The sequence below is a fragment of the Podarcis melisellensis genome (genome assembly GCF_964234715.1).
Source record: "Podarcis melisellensis genome assembly, chromosome: 1".
Classification (NCBI taxonomy): domain Eukaryota; kingdom Metazoa; phylum Chordata; class Lepidosauria; order Squamata; family Lacertidae; genus Podarcis; species Podarcis melisellensis.
Genome location: NC_138528.1, coordinates 97,462,913 through 97,486,748, shown reverse-complemented (window position 1 = coordinate 97,486,748; position 23,836 = coordinate 97,462,913). Strand labels below are relative to the sequence as shown.

Sequence of the window (23,836 nt, the reverse complement as noted above, 5' to 3'; positions counted from 1 at the left end):
TGGTATTTTTAAGGTAATAGGGGACACGGGTGGCGCTGTGGGTTAAAGCCTCAGCGTCTAGGGCTTGCCGATCGAAAGGTCGGCGGTTCGAATCCCCGCAGCGGGGTGCGCTCCTGTTGTTCGGTCCCAGCGCCTGCCAACCTAGCAGTTCGGAAGCACCCTCGGGTGCAAGTAGATAAATAGGTACCGCTTTCTAGCGGGAAGGTAAACGGCGTTTCCGTGTGCAGCTCTGGCTCGCCAGAGCAGTGATGTCACACTGGCCACGTGACCCGGAAGTGTCTTCGGACAGCGCTGGCCCCTGGCCTCTTGAGTGAGATGGGTGCACAACCCCAGAGTCTGGCAAGACTGGCCCGTACGGGCAGGGGTACCTTTACCTTTACCTTTTATTTTTAAGGTAATATTATTTTAAATAACATTTGCATACTACTCTTCATCTGAAGATGGCAGGGTGGTTCACCACATAAAAATACAAAATGAGAACACAAAACATAATAGAAACAAGGACAAAAACCAATAACTGCCCTCCCACAAACATATTTAAAAAGATATAGATTGTTAATTAGCCAAAGGCCTGCTTAAAGAGAAATGTTTGCATCTGGTTCTTAAAGATATGTAATGAAGGTACTGAACAAACCTTCCTGGAGAGAGCATTCCACAAATGGGGAGCCACTGCAGAAAAGGCCTGTTCTTGTGTTGCCATCCTCTGGACCTCTCATGGTGGAAGAACACAGAGAAGGGCTTCAGATGATGGTCACAGGGTCTGGGTCGGTTCATATGGGGGGAGGTGAGCCTTGGAGTATTGTGGCCCTGAGCATGAAATAAGCCTGAAAGCACACATGAAATCCCACCTGATAATTCACAACAAAGTGAATACTTGCATTACAGCACAAAAACGCAGTGTTTTTCATGCACATAACTTCAGTTTCCTTCTCTCTTCATAGAGCTTTGTCCTTACTGCCATGATAATTTTATGAACTGTGAATTACATGCTTGTTACTAGTAATAGGTGAACTTAAAACAGCATGCAAAGGGACACTGAACTAAACATACACAGTGGTCTGAACAAAGTTCTGAAGTTGAAGTTGGGGGGGAAACATGAGAGGATGATTTGCCATTAATGCACAGTGCCACTCTGAAAACAAAATCAGTTAATTTGGAATCTCAGTCCCAAAATGTGGGAGAAGTTCAGATAGAAATGAAATACGGTAACAAAATTGCTGGTTAAGTGGGTGTACTCACTATCTTGAATATGAACTCAAGCTGTGTGGAAAGCAAAAGTCTTTTGTTCATGCCCAGAAAGTAATAGGCTCTGCTCTGACACTCTTTGCTCTTCTTCTGCTGCTGTGGTGGTGACTTGAAGCACACCATATGCATGCCTAGACACAGTGTAACCAAAACAGTGTGCCCTTGAATTGCCTTTTTAAATAGAACAATAACCTTGTATGATGAAACAAAGCTGCATCCAAAGAATTAAGGAATCCCTGCAGAAGCTATAAATTAACATCCAGCCTACAATTTGTGCAAAAACTTTCAAATCTGCATGTGGCAGTGCTCACATAGTATCCTGCTATCGGCTCACTGGGACCCAGCTGTTTCTTTCACTATGGTTAGGCCAACAGAGTTTAGCCAAGTGGGGTTGATGTATCTAATCTTAATCCTAGATACTTTTAACTGGTAACAAAGAGCCTCCAGGCGTGACAGGTTGTCACAGCCATTATTCACAAGAAGCTATGCAGTCCTTGTCTTCGTCAGCTTTTGCAGTATGGAATACTTTAGCTGGCAGTCTTCCAAAACTGAACATTAATCTTACATTCTGTTGCAGTTCCTAATCAACATATTCTAGGCGTGATTGCTCTCACATTATTTGAAGACTACATCTACTGGACTGATGGAAAAACCAAGACAGTCAACCGTGCCCATAAAACCTCTGGAGCAGATAAAGTAGCACTGATTAACTCGTGGCATGCCATAACTGATATCCAAGTGTATCATTCATACAGACAGCCTGATGGTAAATATCTTCAGCATGTGTTCTGTAAAGAGCATTCTGACTTCATTGGAGTTCTGAAGACTTTGCTTAGTGATTAACCTAAGCAGTTTTATATTGAATTGCTAAAGAAGTAAGACGGAAAGAAGAGCAAAATATTAGAAATATGGTTAGTTTCGCTGAAGGTCTGACACTGAAGGTCCATTACATAAGCAACCTATGTTGGCTTTGTGAACCGCCTCAGTTCTCACTCAGTTTTTGTAACAGGCCCTGGAAAGAAGTAAACTTTTACTGAACCCACAACCACTGCCAGTAAGTCTCTACTGGAGACCAGGAAAGAGTTCACAGTTGCACAGGGCCCAGAATTCTCTGCTAGTTCTGAGTATTTTTGAACTTCAGGAGTCCTTCAGGCTTGTCAATTGGCTGAATTAGTCTGAACTAATATAATACGACGCAAACTGTATTTTATAGACAGTTTGAATCAATGCAATTTAAAGGCCTTTTGGACCTTTTTGTGTGTGTATCCTATGAAAAAGTGGAAAAAAGTACAAAAGGCCTTTAAATTGTGTTGATTCAAACACACACAGGGCCTGCCGGCCTGCCCATGAGGTAGCCTGAGGCTGCAGGCTCAGGCATCAGGACACAAAGAGGAGGTGCCTAGGTGGCCTCACCGCCTACCTCACCGCCTCCACCACTGGAGGAGAAGTGGCAGTGACACAGGCTTCCGGCAAGATCTCGCTGAAATCTTGTGCATTCAATGAGATCTTGCTGGAACTGCTGCATGACCCAGATAAGGGAGGACTTGGTGGGCAGCACCTTTCCATTTTGCCTCAGGCGGCGAAATAGGATGTGCCGCCCCTGAAAAAAATTACTTTCATCATATTGACAGTCTGATGGGAAATATTTATATGCATATTTGTTTACTTACTTTATTTTTAGTCGTACTGAGGTACCTCTATTTGCCAGTAGTTTATCTGGGGGAAAGCCAGCTATGTTGCTTTTCATGTGAATCACCATAGCACATTTTAATTGCTTCCTCTTTTGCATTCCTAGTGCCTAAACATCTTTGTGCATTGACTAACGGTGGCTGTAGTCACCTGTGCCTCCTGGCCCCAGGCAAAACACACACCTGTGCCTGCCCCACCAACTTTTACCTCGCGGCAGATAATAAGACTTGCTTATCAAACTGCACAGCCAGTCAAGTAAGTAGAACATGTGTATTGTAACATTTATAAGGATTACTTATTAATGTATTTAGAGACTTTGAAGCAGTGTAAAGACTTGTGAGAGCTTTCAGATTAAGGGGGAAGGGCACTAATAGTTTTAAAGAGCAATGAATGAAGGTACTGTTGGTTAGGATCTTGGCTTTTTGTTTTGTTTTTTTCAAAATCATAAAATCTGGTTTATGGTGTTACAGTTATGTTGAAGCCTAAATTATTTATCTTTATATTCCTTATTTGGATAAATTTCATTAGGTACATCGACAAAGCTATTCCCCCAGCCTAACTTGACTGATAATGCATTGGCCTGGATCCTGATTTCCAAAGTTCTATTCATGGAACAGGCTCTTCCATCTCTCATTTGCTTTTATAGCCCACTGTCTCCCTCTGTTTCTGAACTAGCATGCCATGGAATTTCCAAAAATACCCCCCTCCCCCAACCCATGAGAACAGAAGTGCCTTCCACTCACCTAAGTATGCCTGTGAATCCAGATCATTAATCCCTTTAGTGGGCAAGAAACTAATTTCAAAGAACAGCAGATTCCATATTCTGGCTTTGGGCTCTGATTTCTTATAAATTATTTTCAGTTGCAAAAAAAAAAAAATCATGTTATTTCAATAAAAACTGTCAACACTTTAAGGTTTTCCATATTATACCTTTCTCCTACAGTTCCGCTGCAAAACTGACAAATGTATTCCATTCTGGTGGAAATGTGACACTGTAGATGATTGTGGGGATGGATCAGATGAACCTGAAGAATGCCGTAAGTATTTTAGCAAGTTGTGTTAACCTAACATTTTTATACTGTAAGAGTCAATGTGGTACGGTTGTTAAGAGGGTTGGAGTAGGATTCAGGTCTCCACTTGGCCATGAAATTTGCTGGATGACCTTAGGCCAATCTCTCAGCCTAATCTACCTCACGGGTTTGTTGTTTGAATACAATGGGAAGATAGAGAACCATGAAGCCTTGAGCTTCTTGGAGGAAGGTGGGATATAAATTTGTCACTCTTGTTAAGTCAATAAAATCTACAAGACTGCTACAGAGTGAACAAAAAAATTATATAATAACTTAATTATCTGGAGAAATAGAACTTTTTCTAAGTGTTTCTGCTGCAACTTGGTATAATATTTAACTTTTTAAATAATTTCCTAATATCTCCCTTATTTATATTATAGCTTTTGCAGATAATACAAAAGAAGATTTGCAGCAGTCTGGCTATCACTAGAGATTTCATAAGATGTACTGCTGCTTAGCACTTTTATAACACTGCTGCAGTATCCTGAATGTGCTGTAAAATCTGCAGATATTTTGATAGGCTCATAGTTCATGCACCTGCCACAATACTCCTGTCATTTTTTAAAAAGTAAACAATGTTTGCAGCAGGTACAAGTATGCCTGCTATAATTTTGCCATGACAGATGAATACGTGACAGGTGAATACAAATATATTATATTCATGAAAGCAGGCTTGCGTAGCTTTGCATTTTCTGCATGGTAATTCATAGTGGAGACTTTTCTGCTGCACATGGCTTATATTGGTTGGTACACACTCTTCAAATCTCTTCATTCTCAATTTTTTAAATAAACTAGGCCAGTAGTTTTTTTAATCAGCAAGCTTGAAAGCTTCCTAGAGCTCCAGTGCAACAGCAGAAGCAAAACAGGATTCTCAGCAGGTCACTTTCTTACCATACAATTAAGAGTATTCCCTCATCTAGTTATGTTGGAAGTCTGTCAGGCAGTTACTAGGCAACAACCAAATGCTGTCCGCCAGTAAAGAGTATGTAGTGGATCAGCAAAGCAGCAGGGAAGATGGCATTGTGCTAATACACCCGTAGAACCATGGTCGCCCTGTGGCATTTTGGCAAACTACAAAATGGCACCCCCTTCCCTGCAAGGGAAGAAGGGAGGAGGGAGTGAAGACTGGCATCAGGAACAAAGAAGGAATAAAGATAAACATTGGCATCTGTTGCCCCTGCATATCCTGCCACCTGAGGCGGTCACCGTGCCTTGCATCACGCGTAGGCCAGCTCTGGGCGGAACCAATCTGGTTTTCCTGCTGGCGCATCTTTACTGGGCCAACGCTGCCTCATTCTTCCTATCCATAAGCAGCAGCAACTCAGTTGTCAAGAGTGAGTGCTGCCACTCAGCCACACTGATTGCTGCTGTGTATAGGTATATTTATACACGTGGGTCAATTCAAATTGAGTTTAGGTGATTTATCACTATAATTTGAAATCCAGACTGGATTACTGGGAAAGAAACTAGTTATGTTTGACTGCCTTTGCTTCACAGGGCTAATGGTTCTCAAATTTCAATCAAATCTCTGAGATCTAGAGCTCAAAGTGACCTCTGCTGCAGAGGAAATGTAAGTGAGGTTAGCAGTGACCTGAGAAGTGTGGATTGCTACTTAGAAGGAGTGAAGTCACCACTGCTAATGCCATGATAAAGAACAAATATGACTTGCATTGAAGTTTAGGGTGGAGAAAGGCTTCCCAAATATGCAACCCTTACTATTTGGGGGAGAGAATGTTTTATTAAATCTTCCATTAATTTAGAAAACCCTGAAAATGTAGAATTTTAAAATGAATCAATAAAATTAAGACCTCGTGGACCACAATATTAAATGCACATACTACAGCAAGTTCCAATGGATGATGGTGTGGGATTCATTTCTGAGTAAGCATGCATAGGACTGTGGTCTCATAGTAGTGATTTGTAGCAGTCCTCTAGCGTAGCTGTCATAATTCCAGCCTAAAACATCTTCCAATGGATGCCTAGAATCTTGCTAATAATTTTGGAGTTGGCTAGATTCTATTTGAATAAGCTACCGTAGTTTCACACTCACAGAGAGGCAAATTTCAGTTTTAGTTATTATCCTAGGCATACACATACAGTGGTACCTCCGGTTACATACGCTTCAGGTTACATACGTTTCAGGTTACAGACTCCACTAAACTGGAAGTAATATCTCGGGTTAAGAACTTTGCTTCAGGATGAGAACAGAAATCATGCAGTGGCGGTGCAGCGGCAGCAGGAGGCCCCATTAGCTAAAGTGGTGCTTCAGGTTAAGAACAGTTTCAGGTTAAGAATAGACCTCCAGAACGAATTAAGTTCTTAACCTGAGGTACCATTGTACTTATTTTAGCTGGTACTGTTTCTTGTTTTGATTCAGAAGGTATTTGTGCTTCACAGTAAGTACTGGTGCATTAAGTAGTTTGAATGCAGTCATTTTGCTGATCTGTACTTGCAATCTGATGTCCTGAGGAACATCAGAATGCAAGAAATCACACAGCTTACAGTTGCTGAGAAATTCAGCTTTCATGCCAATTAGCTTCCACTTCTCCTGCTTGGACGTCATATAGTTGTGGGAGAAAGGTGTAGCTGTGAATTTGTAAACAGAGTCATCTGGCTGAAACAATTTTAGTACAGCTAAGAGAAAATACATTTAATTGCTTCTTTGAGGAAAGAGAAGCAATTAGAATCACCCAGTTTCTGATAGTTCTCACGTTGCTTTAAAAATTACAGAGTAGAGGCATGCATTCTTGTTAATTGCAAAACATTTTATATGCATTTGATTAAAAAAACACTGACTTATAATGGAAAATTTTCATTAACGTACTTGGACTAAGAGATAGACACTTTACATATCTATTTATTAGTAAACAAATATATGATAGCTTTTTCATAAGCCTAGAAATGCTATGAAAGGCTGTTGTGTTGTTGCTGTTTCTAAAAAAACTTATTACCATGAAATGCAGCTGTTCAACACTTTATTCTTTTTTCCAGCTGAATTTAAATGCCAGCCTGGCCGATTTCAGTGTGGAACTGGACTCTGTGTTTTACCAGCATTTATATGTGATGGAGAGAATGACTGTGGAGACAACTCTGATGAACTCAATTGTGGTAAGCATTATATGGCATGAGACTGCTTTGAGGTTGCTGTTGTTGCCTACAATCAAGTGGTATATGAATTTTCTGAAATAAATGAAATCAAAGAAAAAGCTTTTTAGAGAATCTGATGCTATAGTCTACCATTTATCAGCTGCATCACAGCGTTATGTACTGTGCTCCAGCTTCTTTTCTTTTTTAATTGGTTTTTCCATATTACATCACAATACAAATATACCAGAGCTACTCCCCATCACCACATATATCAATCAATCAAATATAATATTATTTTGTCCCTCCCCCTGCTTCCCTCCACCCCTACTCGATTTCCTCTACATTCTGACATTACATTTATCTTTGCATTCTACAATCTCCTCAAATCTTCTATATATTCTCATTATGCTTCCTTACTAATTTACCTTCCCTCAGCTTCATTGTTCCCTTGTAAAAGGGCTGCTAGCATTTTACATCTCCTATCCAGTGGCTGGTTTAGTCTTCAGTGCTATTGCGCCATGATGAGGACAATTCTGTTTAAGGTGCAGAAGTGCTGTGCAAGGGTTTTTACAGTTGTGGGGAAAGTGAAAGCACACAAATATCCCAGCACAACGTTCTAAGAACTGAAGGAGAAACCTCATTGCCCTAGTGTTTCTATAACTTACTGTTGCCACAAGGGTACTAAAGAGATCTGATACAGTGCTAGAAATCTGTAAAACAGGACAAGCCTGTCTCTTTAACTGATAAAGAATATGCCATTTTATCAGCTGTTGTGCATCCAGGTGTTTGAGTTTCCCTAGCTAAAATTCTGAATAGTACCAGGCTGCCAGTAATGTTTAGCTCTTAAGAATCATTAAGAAGTTGGAAGATAATTACAAAGAGTGTATCACTCTAATATTATTATAAGATGACTGATAACAGCTATCAGGAGAGTTACAAGAGAACGGTGACCTCTTTAAACACTCTTCTTTGTTTGGTGAAAAGGCTGTCTGGCAATAAACCCTGGATAAAATTGATGTACAAGAGGAATGAAAAAGAGTGATAGAGAAGGGAAAACATAATTACATGAAGGAGATGTAATGATGTGTTGCCAGCTTGTCATTTCAAAATGCACTTGGAATAATGGTTTGTGTGTGTGTGAACGTGCATGCAAAGTTTCAGGTTGTAAGATAAACGTGAAGAAGTCTGAACTTAAAACTACTTTAATGAACAGTTCAAACAAGATTCAAAGAGCCAATTTAATATCTAATATGATTACCCAAAATGCAATAGTTGACCTCAGATCTCTTTATTTTGGATAATGGTTGATTTTTAGGTAAGCAAATATGCCAAGCACTGCAAATCAGAACCAAGTAACAGCTTGATTCCCATTGAAAAGTTGTGGCAGCATGCAGTAGCAACAGGTGTTGCTGCCTGCCTTGTCCAGTCTGGTTCAAGATGAGATGAGTGACTGGTGGCAACATACAGTGATGGTGATGGCAGCAGTGCCAGTAGTAGCATGTTGTAGCACTACGTAGAGATCCAGGTGGGAACTTATTGCAAACATCATGCTGAGTGCTCACTGAAGTCTGGTACCAGCCCTGATAATGAGGCATTCAAAACAGCAGTAATATAGCTGAGCAGTATAAAATGAGAATCACCCGGGTTTTCTGTCCTGAAGCTTCTTATTTGTTTGTCCTCAGATACACATGTCTGCCTGTCAGGTCAATTCAAGTGCACCAAGAATCAAAAGTGCATTCCAATAAATCTCAGGTGTAATGGACAGGATGATTGTGGTGATGAAGAAGATGAAAGAGATTGTCGTAAGTTACTTACGTAGAAACTCCAAAATTGCATTATTTGTGGTCAGTCAAACACGCTATACACATTGTTGTTTTGGTGAATTCTTTTGAATAATGTAATTTGAATAATGTAGGAAGTGGAGATAAGACATTGGGTTTTTTTGTTCGGGTTTTTTGTTTGTTTGAAGAATTGAGAGAAAGCTAGTTTAAAACAGCTTTGATTGTTTTAATTAGAATTTCTGAATGTTAGAAAACAGTTTCTGTACTTAAAGTAGCTCATTTTCTTTAAAGCGGAAAACAGCTGTTCTCCTGACCATTTTCAGTGTAAAACAACAAAGCACTGCATTTCTAAACTATGGGTTTGTGATGAGGATCCTGATTGTGCTGATGGGTCTGATGAGGCAAACTGTGGTGAGTATCCTGTATACTACTGGCAAATGCAATTCTCTAGTGCCTGCCCATATGTGGCCAAAACTATATGTCCCATGCACAAGAGTGAAATATCACCAGGCTTGGTGGGAATTCAGGGTTTGCAGACATACCAAAAGAGAGAGAGAAATCATGAAGTGGTGAGAGAAGCCAACAGCCCAAAGACCACTGAGCATACTCATTGTCCATTGAATGCAGCCTACTTCTTGGATGAAAAACCATGTGAGATTGGGAATGGAATTGAGCATGCCAGCTCTTTGTAACCATGTACAGGAGCAATTTTTGTTGTAAGGCTTGTAAGAATTATTATTTTAAAAATAATCTTACTAAATTTATTACCCACCCTTCACCAGAAGGTCCCAGGGTGATTTGCAGCTATTTAAAAACAGTTGAAACCAAGGAAAAGAGTGGGTCCTGGAAAAAACCCAAGAATATTAAGTGTTTCATCACAACTAGTGGTAATAAAATCAGTTCATATTAGAATCATTTCAGATTAGAATGACTCCTTCTATGCAGAAAAAGGGTTTTGATCCAGTGGAGAATCCCACTGATGGAAGAGGAGGGGAGGGATTTTTTGTTGATTCTATCCTCCCTCTGCTGCCATGCCTGTTCTAAAAGGTAAAGGGACCCCTGACCGTTAGGTCCAGTTGTGACCGACTCTGGGGTTGCGGCACTCATCTCGCTTTACTGGCCGAGGGAGCCGGCGTACGGCTTCCGGATCATGTGGCCAGCATGACTAAGCCACTTCTGGCGAAGCAGAGCAGCACAAGGAAATGCCGTTTACCTTCCCGCTGGAATAGTATCTACTTGCACTTTGACGTGCTTTTGAACTGCTAGGTTGGCAGGAGCAGGGACCAAGCAACGGGAGCTCACCCCATTGCGGGGATTCGAACCGCCGTCCTATGCTCTGTGGTTTAACCCACAGCACCATCTGCGTGTTCTAGACAATCCCTAAATCCCTTGAAGCAAGTTTTCTGAGGGCACAAGAGGCTGCAGCGGGGAGGGGGGGGATCTTAAATTGCTTCTTCCCTTCTACTGGCAGAAGTGCCTCTTGTGAAAAGTTCTGTTTCAGATTTTCCCATCAGCCACATTCAAGTTTGGATCCAAGCAAATAATTATCCCCCACCTCCGGGCAAATAATAATATGGTAAAAATAAAATGCATTCTGACATAGCAGCTGATAATTAATTCAGTACCTTTGCTAGTGAAACATAGTTTAATGTGCTATAGATCTGGCATGCATTTTTCACAATGCTTAACTACCTTAGATTATTAGAATAAAAGCAGTATCTGTCTTGGTTACAGATAAAAAAACATGTGGGCCTCATGAATACCAATGTAAGAACAGCAACTGCATTCCAGATCACTGGAGGTGTGACAGCCAAAATGATTGTGGTGACAATTCTGATGAAGAAAACTGCAGTAAGTAATTTCTGACTTGCTAGTAGTACGTGTGAAAGGGATCTAGGGGGTCTTAGTGGATCACAAGTTTAACATGAGTCAACAGCGTGATGCAAGCTATTCTAGGCTGCATCAAGTCCAGATTTATTCTGCCTTGGTCAGACCACACCTTATTATTCCAGAAGCTAAATTTGAATTTTTGAGTATTTGGAATACTTGCATAAGCTGTGTGAAATAAGTAAAGTCAACTCACCTACAGTAGCAAAGTGCAAAGTGTTGGTTTGTTAGCTCCTATGGCTTAAAAAAGGTGAAAGAAAGCTTTAGGGCCAAATTCAATCAGCCAGTCTTGCTTTGAGTATTTTTTCCCTTAACATATAAAGCAGTATAGAAATGAAATTATTATTATTATTATTAATAGCAGAAGCTTGTGCAAGATGAGGTTTCCCCTCCCCCCCATGTCCCTATGCCTTCCCAAATTGACTGGGGGGTGGGAAGGAGAATACATAGAACAGTGAACAGCGGGGGGAGGGGAGAAGAAGGGAGATAATTCCATCAGACAAGCTGAAATGCTGGAACTGATGGAGTGATCTCCTTAGCACTACATTAGCACTCCTCTTTTTAAAACTTTGGCCTACATTGTAGTAACATCAAAAGCTTTTGGGAAGCTTTTGATAGTTAAAATAGTCCTTTTTAAAAATGCATATTTTCTTATATGGAACTAAAAAGTGGAGAGCCTCTGCGGGTATGTAAGAGTAAAATACCTTTTATCAATAGTTTCTGAATTTCAAGCATACTTATTTTAAATATGTATGAGCATGCCCCCCCCATTTTTAATCTGGATTTTTTTGAAAATAATAATAATGTTACAATATCATTACACGCCACCCCAATCTCTGCTGAGCAGCTGCATAAGATTCCAGGGGTTGCAGGCATTCTTACCCAGGGTTAGTGTTTCCTTCAGGAATAAGGCTCAGTGGAGGCTAGTGTCTTTAGGATATATAGTTTATTCACACACACACACACACACACACACACAACCTAGAGTTTCCAATGGAGGGGCTCACAGCAGCAGTACCCCAAAACGCACCAGAATATTCCATAGCAACAACAACAAGAAGCCCAGCACAACCCAGCTTCCTGGTTACATCACTCCAGCCCTAATCCCCATAGCCTAAATTCTGGTCTCTTTTATAATCCAGGAGAAGGCCCTTCCTTTGATGTCCTAAAACTCATTGCCTGAAAAGGGATTAGTTTTTCACACTTAGCCCTTGAGAGAGGGAGGGAACCGGCACATTTGCAAATGAGATCTGCCCTTTCATTCTTTTGTTTCACCTAAATGGCTTATCCCCAGGTGGTCACCGCACAAGGAAATTACCTCAACTAATTAGCTTTTAGACTTGTTGATTCTACAGGATTACAATGTCAAATACACAACCCAGGAAGTGTGCTTAGGTTAATTAACTCTTCGCATATTAACAGCTGCCAGCCCACATCTTGAATACACATGAATCCAGCTATTATGGGTTCTAAAATACCGGTTCTAATTAAATTCTAATATTTATTAAACCCAATTAGTACCCTCAGATGTATAACATTATAAATAATATAAAGGGAGAACACAAAATTAATGGAACCAGGAAACAGTTCTGATTCCAGTTCTTAGTGTATCACGGGTAAGCTTCGGAGAGTTATATCAAACTAAGAAAAAAGTTCTCTAAGTTATGTTTAGTTTGAATCTGAAACATTTCTTCTTTCAGAACCACAAACATGCGCTCAGAAAGACTTTCACTGCTCAAATGGAGACTGTATGTCTGCAAGATTTTGGTGTGATGGTGATTATGATTGTGCAGATGGCTCAGATGAGGTAGGTCTTTGCAAGAGATTGGTTTTGATACTTAGCACCTATATATGATGGGATACTAGCAGCAGGGGGTGAAGTGCCTTTTCCACCTCAGTACCCCCAAAACATCCATGCTTGGGCTTATATACACGCCACCTAAAACCATGTGATCAATACTCTATGTAAGATCCAGGATTAACAACTTGATTTGGATCTACAAGCATTGGTCCTGGTCCTCCCCTACATAGCTGCTGAGCAAGCAGATCCAAAGGCAGTATAGAAATATATGGCAAGAGTGGCAAATGACTTCAAACCCACTCCTTTAACATGTGTAACTGGTAGGACAGAAGAACATACTACCAAAATTCAGTTTTAGTATTAGTTTTTGCCTAAAGAAAAGGCTCAAATGTAAGACTTTGAAGGCTCAAACGTAAGAATTTCTAGGAAGTTGAAAGTAAGGTTGAGTCACCATGGTCTCACAAAAATTCTGCATGTTATTGGTACACTGTAGAATTGGGGTCAATTAACTTTGAACTAGATTGCAGGGGGGGCGGACTATATTAAAAGAAACAACTAGCCAGTAAGACCTGTGCAAAAGGAAGTCAACAAAATAAAATGGCATCATAGCCTGCTCCATGGAGGAAAAGTAAGCTGCCAACACTTGGTATCAGAAACTATGAGTAAAATAGCCTGATATTGCCACCCAACAGCAAGATTTTTTGTTTGTTTGTTTTTTTAAAGTGCAAAGCTATGAGCTTTTTTCCAAAGCAGAAGCATCAGGGATAACTTTCTGATGGTAAGAGCTGTTCGACAGTGGAGCAGACTCCCTCAGAAGGTGGTAGACTCTCCTTCCTTGGAGGTTTTTAAGTAGAGGTTGGATGGCTGTCTGTCATGGATGCTTTAGTTAAGATTCCTCCACTGCAAGGGCTTGGACTAAACGAACCTTGGGTCCCATCCAATTCTTTGATTCAATGCATAATCAAACCTCGTCTTAATCCTTTTTCGGTCCAGGTCCAAACTAGTGTGCAGCTTTGTAACTTTGGAGTTAAGAGTTCTGAAAATTCTAACCTTGCAAAAATCTGGCTGCTGTTGTAATATGTGCCCTGTCACGTGGTCTCAATTTTCCATGAGGTGGGAATATCACAGAAAATAATAAGAAAGGTTTCATATATCCCTATTTTTAGCCCATATTTGAAGTGATAATTCTGAATGTACTTTTAAGAAAAATGTCACCGTATTTGAGGTGGCCATGTCCATGACTATCACTCAATCAAATTACTATACCCGCTATCCAGTTGTGATTACTATTCCATTTTATAACTTCTGCTACTTTTGTATAACTTTGGAAATGATTATTTTATTACTGGGGAATTCACAAATGCTGTTCGTTTCCAGGCATAATCTTCTTTTTGCACTTTGTATTGTATATTACTTCAGTTGGTTGCGTTATTTTGTTTATGACAGAGATACTGTGATTCTGGCTGCTTAAAAGACCAGTTTCAGTGCTCCAATGGTCAGTGCATTTCCTCAAAGTGGAAATGTGATGGACACGATGACTGCATTCTTGGGGAAGATGAGAAAAATTGTGAACCAGGTAAATCTTTATTGGGGGGGTAGGGTGGGGGATAAGAGAATTATTAACTGCAATGAAAAACACTGTTAGTAATATATTTTGCTCTTACCAAACATGCCACTCTGTAGAAATACAGATTTTACCAAATACCAAGCTTACAGTGCACTGCCTTTCTCTAATGCCAAATATATTTCCGAAATAGCATCTCCAACCTGCTCTTCGAGTGAGTATGTCTGTGCCAGTGGAGGGTGTATCTCAGCATCTTTCAGATGTAATGGAGAATATGACTGTCCTGACGGCTCTGATGAGGTACGCAGTTAATTAGTTTTGGCTAGCAAATTTAGAATTTTGAATTTAAAGTCGCAAATATTGTGGAATTTCATTCTACCCCAGAGGTTTCCTTGTACAGAAAAACAAACATCTCAGTCATTGCTGGGCTTTTCTATTTTCCCCCAATAATGAAGTAGTTGAATCTCAATAATGGAGTAGTTGATTGGCATAGCTGTAAGGTCCTTTCAGTTCTGGCCCCCAAATTCTGGAATTACCTCATGTCAGAGGTTCACCAGATCTGTTTCTTGTCTGAGGAGCTTGAAAGATCAGACAACTACTTGAGTACGCCCAGGTTTGCTGTTTTAATTGTTGCATTTAAAAACAATTTAATCCTTACATTTTCACATTGTGACCCACTTTGATGGCTTTGATCAAAAAGCAAGTTATAAATCCATAAAGAAATAAATATGGGGAATTTCATAAGAACAGTGGCGCTCTGTGGGCTGGGTGGTAGTTATTGAGCAGTATCCAAAAATGTTTTGTGCTTCTGCAAGGGCACTTCCAGTCACACAACATAGATCCCTCCTTCATTTCTTTTTATACCACTTCCTCCTCCAGCCCCTGCACTCTTTCCCAGGTCCCAACTTTCTGTACTCACAAAAAGTCTTGATTGAAAGCTGGAGAGGTGGAAAAGCCCAGTGCACCATCACACTTCTACTTCTGTAACTTTGGATGCTAAGGAGTGATTTTAGGGCAAAGGTGTTGATGTCATGCCCCCTCCTTTATAACTCAAAATGGTGTTGTTCGCATTTGTAGTTATTTATATTCAGTGTTAATTGTAACTTTTCTGTCAGTAAGATAAAATTGACCCACCTTTGCCAAATTCTACTTGATCTGTCTATAACTCTGTTGCTTTTGTTTATAAATACTGCCACATATAAATGTATTTAAACAGATGGATTGTGTAACAGAATGTAAGGAAGATCAGTTCCGATGTAAAAATAAGGCCCACTGTATCCCTATCAGATGGCTTTGTGATGGAATCCAAGACTGTGTGGATAGCAGTGATGAACAACATTGTGACAGAGGTGAGAGTCATCATGTTCTTCCCCACTTTTGATTTAATAACTAATAATAATAATATCCATTGAACTCAATGTGATTTGATTCAGAGTAGATATGGGTAAAATTGTGTTGCATAAGACTTAATACAAACAAAGTAATTTTAATTTGCCCTTTTTATTTTTTATTTTTGCTTTAAGAATGTACAAGGGAAAGAGGCTGCCTCTGAGTAAGAGATCACCATGGAGGGGGGGGGCGGAATCTACAATAGAACTACATTTGTTCTATTTGCAAAAGCTCCACTGAACTGAAGGGGAGCTTGCAACTTGGCCTTATGACTGCAGCCTTCAACTCTTTTCAGGTTGCTGTCCAAATGTTCAAGTGCCATAACTTGCACAAAAAGAGAAAAAGCTGGTAGCAACAGAGGTGCTTGACGATATTCCCACCTCCTTTACCTTAACCTGCAGAATGTCACATTTTGTTCAATAGAATAGACCTTTTTCCTTGGCCGTTAGCACAACTTGGCATTTTTGTAACTGTCACTATTTTGTTCAGAAAAGCCATATCCTTAAAAAAAAAAAAAAGAATTATGACTTGTAGTAATCCCTTAAAATATAGAGCAATATTATCTCATTGAGGCTGCCTTTTCACAAATCTAGCTCATCCTAAACCTAGGCAATCACAGGAATAATCCCAATTTCCATCTCTGAAGTGTGTGCTCTGTGAAGGCTGTATTTATAATATAATTAAACTATCTCCTGATTTTTGGATTTGTTCTTTTATCAATCCTTCTGTGTTTGCATTAAGCCCACCTATTTTTTGAGATCTATAATTCTGAAGAAAAACACTGTTTCCTCTATTAAGTTCATTTTTCATTTTAGAAAAAAGCATATTATTTTAGGCAAATCAGATTTAGGAAATGACCAAAATAAAACCATATTGAAAATAGGCTACTTTATCTAAATGACGTGCTTCAAAATAGGATTTAAATAAAATGTCCATCTCAGTTCACTAGCCCATTTGCAAGTGTCAAGTAGAGAGGGAGACTTTGTCTTTTTCAACTGTGGGAGCAGATAAAATTTATTTAATGGGTTTTCTGGGAGGAATTGAGGGTTAACAGCTAAATGTAGCAGCAAATGGCACAGATTCTTCTTTTTCTTTAGCTTTTAAAGTTATTGTAACACATTGTGCTTATCCACTGACTACGGTGGTAGTGCGAGAGCAGGTTTCACCCAAATGGTGTCTGAAGTGCCTGTGCGGTTATTCTACGTCAGATAACACAACATTGTTCTGAGTTGGTTTATAGGAGGAGTGGTAAATGGTCGATCCTACTGGGTGCTGAGAATTGTTGCCCTACTGATGTCACTTCCACTTCCAATCAGCAGCAATCAATCAATCAATCAGTCAATCAATCAAGTCCATGGATTAAAATACAACGCCAAATCATATATATGGGGTGGGGTTATTGGGTTGTTGTTTTTATTTTTATTTTATTCTATTCTATGAACCACCCTAAGACCTCCAGGTATAGGGTGGTATGATGATGATGATAATCACCATCATCATCATCATCATCAACGCACACCACCCCAATCTCCAAGCAGTGTAAAATTCCAGCGGGTCCAGGCACTTACCAGGGCTCATTTTCCTTGGCATGAGGGACAGCGGAGACTGTGGTGTCTTTATTACATACGGTTTATTTAAACATATATACAATCTGAGCCTACAATGGAGGGAGTCACAGCATTAACACCTCCAGAAGATCTTGCTTCTCCCATATCCACAGCCTAGGATCCGAGCAGAAATCAGGCATGGCTTCGTCTGTCAGCTGCCCAGGCTGCTGCCTGATTCTAGCTTCCAGCTCACATGCATATCTCCAGCCTGTCCTTCACAGTAACAGCCAGGTGAGGGAGGGGAGCCCACTCATTTGTCCTCTGGCACAGATCCAATTTCTGTTACTTTAACAACACATATTTAGGGGTTGTTGCCAAGAAACTTGTCTGACTAGTCCAGCAATTGAATCCTTATTTGATCCAGGAATTAGAAAGGACTCTGGCATACAGCAATACATCTGTCCCCAAATGCACAAACAAACAAGATAACAGCTCCCCTATAGAAAAATAACAGACACATTATACACCCAATTAAAGCATAAAAATATATGTATAAACTATTTTGGTTTTTTCCTGTTTTTCAGGGGGGAATATATGTAGATCGGATGAGTTTCTTTGCAACAATTCACTCTGTAAACTGCATTTTTGGGTTTGTGATGGAGAAGATGATTGTGGAGATAACTCTGATGAACTCCCTGAAATATGTGGTAAGTTTCATTTCCTACAGTATGGTTTGTTGATTTGACTACCTTTCGACTGCTCAGTTTTGTGTTTTGCTTGGTCACTTGTTTTGTTTTGTTTTGTTTTCATACGTATTTATGACTGTGTACATATTGTGGGCAGGATTCAACTAAGTTGTTGAGTGCATAGAACAAGGTCTGCTTGCACAATGGTAATCCCCCCCCCCAACCATCCCCATGTTAGCAACTTCACTCCTCTGAGGCTGCATTTTGTGATTAGTGAAAATCACACAGTCTGTCTGAGAGGAAGCATGAGAACCAGATATAGTCCTGTCTGTATGTATTATGTGATGTGCTTTCACTTTTGCCTGTTTTCTCTCGGAGCTGGTTGAGAAAGAGCGTCATGATTCTGTGTCTGTGTAATATAGCGTAAATAAATAGTAGTTTAGAACTATGATGCTTCTTTCTTTTGCTGTGTCAAGAGAAGGCTAGTGTGCATAAATCAAGTTGGTTTATGTCGCTGGAGTGCCCTGGAGAAGAGGAGGGTGCCTTTTCCAGAGCTATGCTCACCGGAGGACGCTCGGAGATCTGGAGTGGCTGCAGATAGCCCAGAGTGTAATCCCAACACCCCACTCTCTAAAAATGGCTTAGGAGGTGTGCAGCAGGAGCAGTAGAAAATTCCCATTGTGTGACCCTGTTCCCCGCATGCATACCCCACTTAGCACTATGTTGAATCCCACCCAATATTGCTAAAGCACATTCAAAGCACATTTTCCTTCTTAAAGAATTCTGTGATCTGCTGGGAGTTGTAACTCTGTGAGGGGTAAACAGAAGAACCCAGAATTATTTGAGGGGAAGTATGTGTTTCGAAGGTGCTTTAAAGGTATAGCGTGTATGCAGCCCATGTCTTTATAGTAAATGTTGCAAATACTACATTGGAAAGAAGCAAGTTAAAACACAGTAGTGTTGCATGGTCCCTCCAAACGTTCCAAGAGGATTTTCTTGATAGATGAGCTAGCATTGAAGTGAGAACATTTCAGCAATACTTTTTCTCCTAAATCTTGCAGCTTTAAAGTCATAATACAGTGGTACCTCCAGTTATGAACTTAATTTGTTCTGGAGGTGTGTTCTTAACCTGAGGCGTGCATTTGCTAATGGGGCCTCCTTCTGCCGCTGCGCCGCTGGCACACAATTTCCGTTCTCATCCTGGGGCAAAGTTCTCAACTCGAGGTAACTCTTCCAGGTTAGCGGAGTTTGTAACCTGAAGCGTTTGTAACCTGAGGCCTTTGTAACTCAAGGTACCACTGTATATACATAAAGTAAAGGCCTGGTTAAATGTTTAAGGGGCTGAATCCCTTAAATCTACTGGTACAACAGACTTCTGTGTCCACAGCTGAGTTTTTGCTTCCTCTCCTGTCCCATCTAACCCACCCCAGGGTGAGTAGGAGGAAAGGGCAAACTTCCTGAGCAAGGGGTGGGGTAGAAGTGTGCAAATGGAACTCCCGTTGCAACAGCAGAACTACACACATGGACCACTGGATACAATCCAAGGTTATATCTGGCATGTAATCACTTACCTCTCTATTCAAAGTGGATACATTCCATACATAATGGGCTTTATAATATTAGTTCTCTCTCTCTCCCTTTTTCACAGTAAAATTTCCATGTCCCCCAACAAGGCCTTACCGATGCAGAAATAACCGAGTCTGTCTGAGACGTGAGCAGATTTGTAATGGGATTGATGATTGTGGTGATGACTCAGATGAAGACCATTGTGGTGGGTATTTTCCCCCCTTTTGGATTATCATGAGACCAAAGTTCTCCTTTTATTTATAAAATGTGTGGATTATGTGCTCGCTTCGGCAGCACCTATACTAAAATGTGTGGATTATATCTTGTCATCAACACTGCACAGACGTTGTGTTCTGTCCTTGATAGGTTCGGTGGCCTGCAGGGTGAGAGCATGTTCTTATGTAATGGGACAAGCTGTATGGGACCATTAGCAGTTAATTGGATGATATTCACAGAATCAGAGTTGGAAGGGACCATAAGGATCATCCTCTCCAGCTTCCTGCAATGCAAGAATCTTTGCCCAATGACCCCTAGATTAAGTGTCTCGTGCTCTACCAACTGAGCTACGTATGCAGACTAAGTAGGTAGCAGGGCAGTCACAATATATAATCCTAAGGCTAACAACTCTTACGTGTTAAGGATATCCCATAAAGTCCAAGTCTTTGACACAATCACCTGGACTTCATAGGATCATTGTGATCATTTTGCCCTGATAAGTACCAAAGTCTGTACTGTCCAAGTCATGTCTGGTTCATTGAGTGAGGCCTTGACTCACAGTGGAATAGAGAACTGAAATTAAAGGAATGAGTAGCAGAACTGACTGCAGCTAAAGCATCAGCGTGGTAACGACAGCCACCACTCCTTCGCTAGTTTCTGTCTCGTGTCCTATATATTGTACACAGTGCAATGGTACTCAATGCTGTTTGTAGGCATAGCACAGGAGGACCATAGGCTGGACCAGCATATTCCATCTTCCTTTTTCCACTCCTTGCTTCACATGATACTCAGTGAAAACAACCTGACAATGAGGGCCAAGCTATTCTCCCAAGTGGAAAACAAGAAAATGAGTTGGGGGAGTGTCTGCCAACTCAGACTGCTCCATCCTCTCAGTTTTGTGTTTTCTTGCCGCCTCTTGAAGCAGCAAGTGCAGACACCGTTGTGTGAAATATGTATTTCTCTGGGCAATTGTAGCATGCACATGTGCATCCTGGGATGTTGAATTCTCCCGTGGGAGAAATGGAAATCTTCAGATTGTCATGTTTCATGGGCTGCTGCAAGTATATAGTAGGTTTCTACATATCCAGGAAACAGTATTTTTTTATTGGTAATGTTTCATTGTTAAATGCACTTGTGCCATTAATGATTATAATATCAAAGGGAGAAAAATCTGATTGCTCTCTTGTAACATTTTGCAGACAAAACTACATATAAGGCAAGGCCTTGTAAAAAGGATGAATTTGCTTGTAGCAATAAGCGGTGTGTACCTGTGGAACTGGAGTGTGATCAGTTTGATGACTGTGGTGATGGTTCCGATGAGCAAGGCTGTAAAACAAGTAAGTTTGATTTAGAAGTTGAAAGCTTGGCATTCTCAGAATAATAAAAAGAACATGTTTTTATATTATATAGAACCTGTTATGTGTAATCTTGTAGAATTTAAATTAGCATGAACCAAACAGTATCTAACTCGGCTAGGAGAGGAGCACACCTTCTGTGACCTTACCCAAGGGCCTGTACATTCACATGGTGCCAGTAAACCAGAGTTTGGCTTACATGTGAAAGTGGCCACTGAGCCAAAGTTGACATTGCTTTCTCCTGTTAATTTATTAGCTGATCAGGATCGTAAAGTGCATTGTATGTTAAAAATGTGGGGAATACATAAATATCTATATTAAAATGATTTAAAGAACTCACTTCCCTTTTGCAAACACAGCTTCCAATCTGCAATCTGAAGCAGTCTTGGGGGAATGAGATACATTGACAGGGCTCACCCACACTTCCCTTGCTGCTCGTCCTGCCACTTTCACTCAGGAAAATCCACTCTTTACCGCTGAATTGGAGCAAACATCAATTGGGTTTTCCTCAGATTAATGCTTGCTCTGATTCATCAGAAAGGAGCAGATTTCCCAGGGAAAGCTATGGGAGAAGCAGCATATCTCTCAGTTCTGTGCTTTCTAGGAACAGGATGAGTGGGAGTGTGGAAGAGCCATTATTGCATTTAGCCTTGAGAGAAATTTATTTATTTATTACATTTACGTACCATCTTTATCTTCCAAGGAGCTCAAGGTAGTGTACACAGTTCTCCTCCCTGTTTCCTCCTCACAACAGCCATGTGAGGTAGGTTAGGCTAAGAAATGGTGACTGGCTCAAATTCACCCAGTGAGCTTCAAGGCTGAGTGGGAATTTGAACCCTGGTCTCCCAGGTCATAGTCCAACACTCTAACCATTACACCACACTGGCTCTACAAAGTTCATCTTGGACACTATCTCTTGTTTGCTTTTTTCCTACTAATAAACCTATTTAAATAAAACTGTAGTGGAAAATATTGTGACGCTTTTTCTAGAAGGGATGTATTTTTAATGGCTTCTGGGCAGTAAGAGATGGGGAAAACATGCTTACACGAGCTTGGCTGTGAGTCCTGGAAGACCTTCTCCATGCCTTGCAGGTCTTTCCCCACCTGGCTTGGGAGGACAGGGCCCTGACTGACTCCAGCTTCAAACACTGAGGCACCTGAACAGATTATTGGACTGGGGTGTTTGTTCATTGTTTGCAATTATGTATTTTTCACATTGTAAACCTCTTTGAGCATGGTTTTAGCTATGGAAAGGCAGTATAAAAATAAATTTATGTATGTATGTAGAATACAAACTGAACTTGGTTTTGAGGGCTCACTCAAAAATGGCTTTATCAAAGGAAGTAATAACCAAGCTGATTATGGGAAAGGAAGGGGTTGGAGCATGGCTCTCATTCCTGATGCTGCAAACCATGAAGGATTGGAAACATGGCATTACAGTATGTACAATATCAGGACTAACTAACTTCAAAACAAAAATTAAAGCTGACTTTCTTTGGAGACAAAATTCTTCATCAGCTATGAATGAAGACACTGGCTATGGATGTTTTGTAACAAACATGGAAATAAACTAAAATCCATTTGATTTTGCATCTTTTGTTATTTCCTTTTTAGGCTTAACTGAATATAGCTGCGAAAACAATGTGAACCCTTGTGGTGATGATGCATATTGTAATAAAACGAAAACACCTCTTTTCTGTCAGTGTAAGCCTGGATTTCAAAGGAACAGAAGGAACTGGCAATGTGAAGGTATTTGTGTAGAAACTGCTTTGAAATCCTTATGTTCAAAAATATTCTATAAAAATGAATAGCAACATTAAATGTCAAAGGATGGCCTTCAATTATTTTTGTTTTACGTATTCAAAAGCATTCTAAACCACTTAGTATTTAAAAATCCCCAAGTGGTATACAAAAACATGAATTGAAAACAGTAGAACAGTATAATAGAAACAGAGCTACAACACAAAAACCAGTAAAATAGTAGTATAAAAACAGATAACAAAACAGAAATTCAATAATAAAAAGGTTCAAAGTTATATATTTACAATGAATCTGAAGCAGCTGACAAATAACAATCAAGTATGGTTATGAGATGTCTACTTTGGGGGTCTGAAATTAATGACAACAAAACCTTTTGTTTTGAACTAGGAAGTTAACCATTCATAATAATTTTTTTGTGTTTTTAAGCTCCTGCAAAATTCTTAAGATTTTGGCTGTCTTTGTTATGCGTCCCCATCCCTTAACAGATACAGATTTAAATAAATAATACCACAAATTTTCCAGAAATGAAGGTGCAGGGGTTCCCAGAATCTATGAGACTACCAGCATTAGTCTGTCTCGTGCTCCTTAACTGATCTGGTGTGTGGGCAAGTGATGTACCATCAGAAAAGTGAATGAGAGAGGTAGATTGGGGCTTGCTTTCACGTAGGAGGGTAACTCCCCAACTGCACAGGGGACTATCGTATCCTTCCTTGTGTCACATTTCCCACAGGATGCCTTTGTGACAGCAGCCTCATAGCATTTATACCTCACATTTATTTGCATACCTCAACCAACACTCTTCTCATCAAGGAAAGCAATTTATTTTTTCCAAGGTTATAAACTCTGGAACTATAGGTTTATGAATAAAAGCAGTTAAGGAGAACACCTAAGTCTGGCATTTTATTTGGGTCATCGTAATTCAACATTGGGGAAGGAGGGACAGTCCGAAGTAAATAAAAAGGAACTCCATTCATTATGTGACTATAGCACGATGTAAGGGTGCAGATCAGGTAGCAAACAGATGAAGGGGTTTTGCTCTAGTTTTAAAGGTAGGATAAAAGAATGTTGCAATAGATAAATAAATTAAATAAACAAATTAATAAAAGTCCCAATGGAAGGCAACAGAAATAAAACAGAGACCAAGCGAAAGAAAGCTAGAGAGACAGGCATCTTTCAAAGTTGTTCTTACGCA

General features: G+C 40.1%; 1 protein-coding gene and 1 long non-coding RNA gene across 4 annotated transcripts in view; one reads left to right on the top strand and one right to left on the bottom strand.

Moving 5' to 3' along the window:
- Positions 1-23,836, top strand: part of LRP1B (LDL receptor related protein 1B) — a 744,879-nt gene that overhangs the window by 678,254 nt on the left and 42,789 nt on the right. For all 3 annotated transcript variants that reach the window (XM_081928170.1, XM_081928171.1, XM_081928169.1), the window contains 15 exons: positions 1,823-2,011; positions 3,041-3,189; positions 3,878-3,971; positions 6,996-7,112; positions 8,774-8,893; positions 9,164-9,283; positions 10,607-10,723; positions 12,460-12,566; positions 14,007-14,136; positions 14,318-14,424; positions 15,341-15,473; positions 17,645-17,767; positions 19,395-19,517; positions 20,728-20,865; positions 22,498-22,632. In XM_081928170.1, the coding sequence (XP_081784296.1) occupies positions 1,823-2,011; positions 3,041-3,189; positions 3,878-3,971; positions 6,996-7,112; positions 8,774-8,893; positions 9,164-9,283; positions 10,607-10,723; positions 12,460-12,566; positions 14,007-14,136; positions 14,318-14,424; positions 15,341-15,473; positions 17,645-17,767; positions 19,395-19,517; positions 20,728-20,865; positions 22,498-22,632 (1,902 nt within the window). The remainder of the gene's footprint in view (positions 1-1,822; positions 2,012-3,040; positions 3,190-3,877; positions 3,972-6,995; positions 7,113-8,773; positions 8,894-9,163; positions 9,284-10,606; positions 10,724-12,459; positions 12,567-14,006; positions 14,137-14,317; positions 14,425-15,340; positions 15,474-17,644; positions 17,768-19,394; positions 19,518-20,727; positions 20,866-22,497; positions 22,633-23,836) is intronic.
- Positions 20,772-23,836, bottom strand: part of LOC309380406 — a 150,669-nt gene continuing 147,604 nt past the window's right edge. Inside the window, exon 4 of the long non-coding RNA XR_014172912.1 lies at positions 20,772-20,854. This is a non-coding gene — a long non-coding RNA (uncharacterized lncRNA). The remainder of the gene's footprint in view (positions 20,855-23,836) is intronic.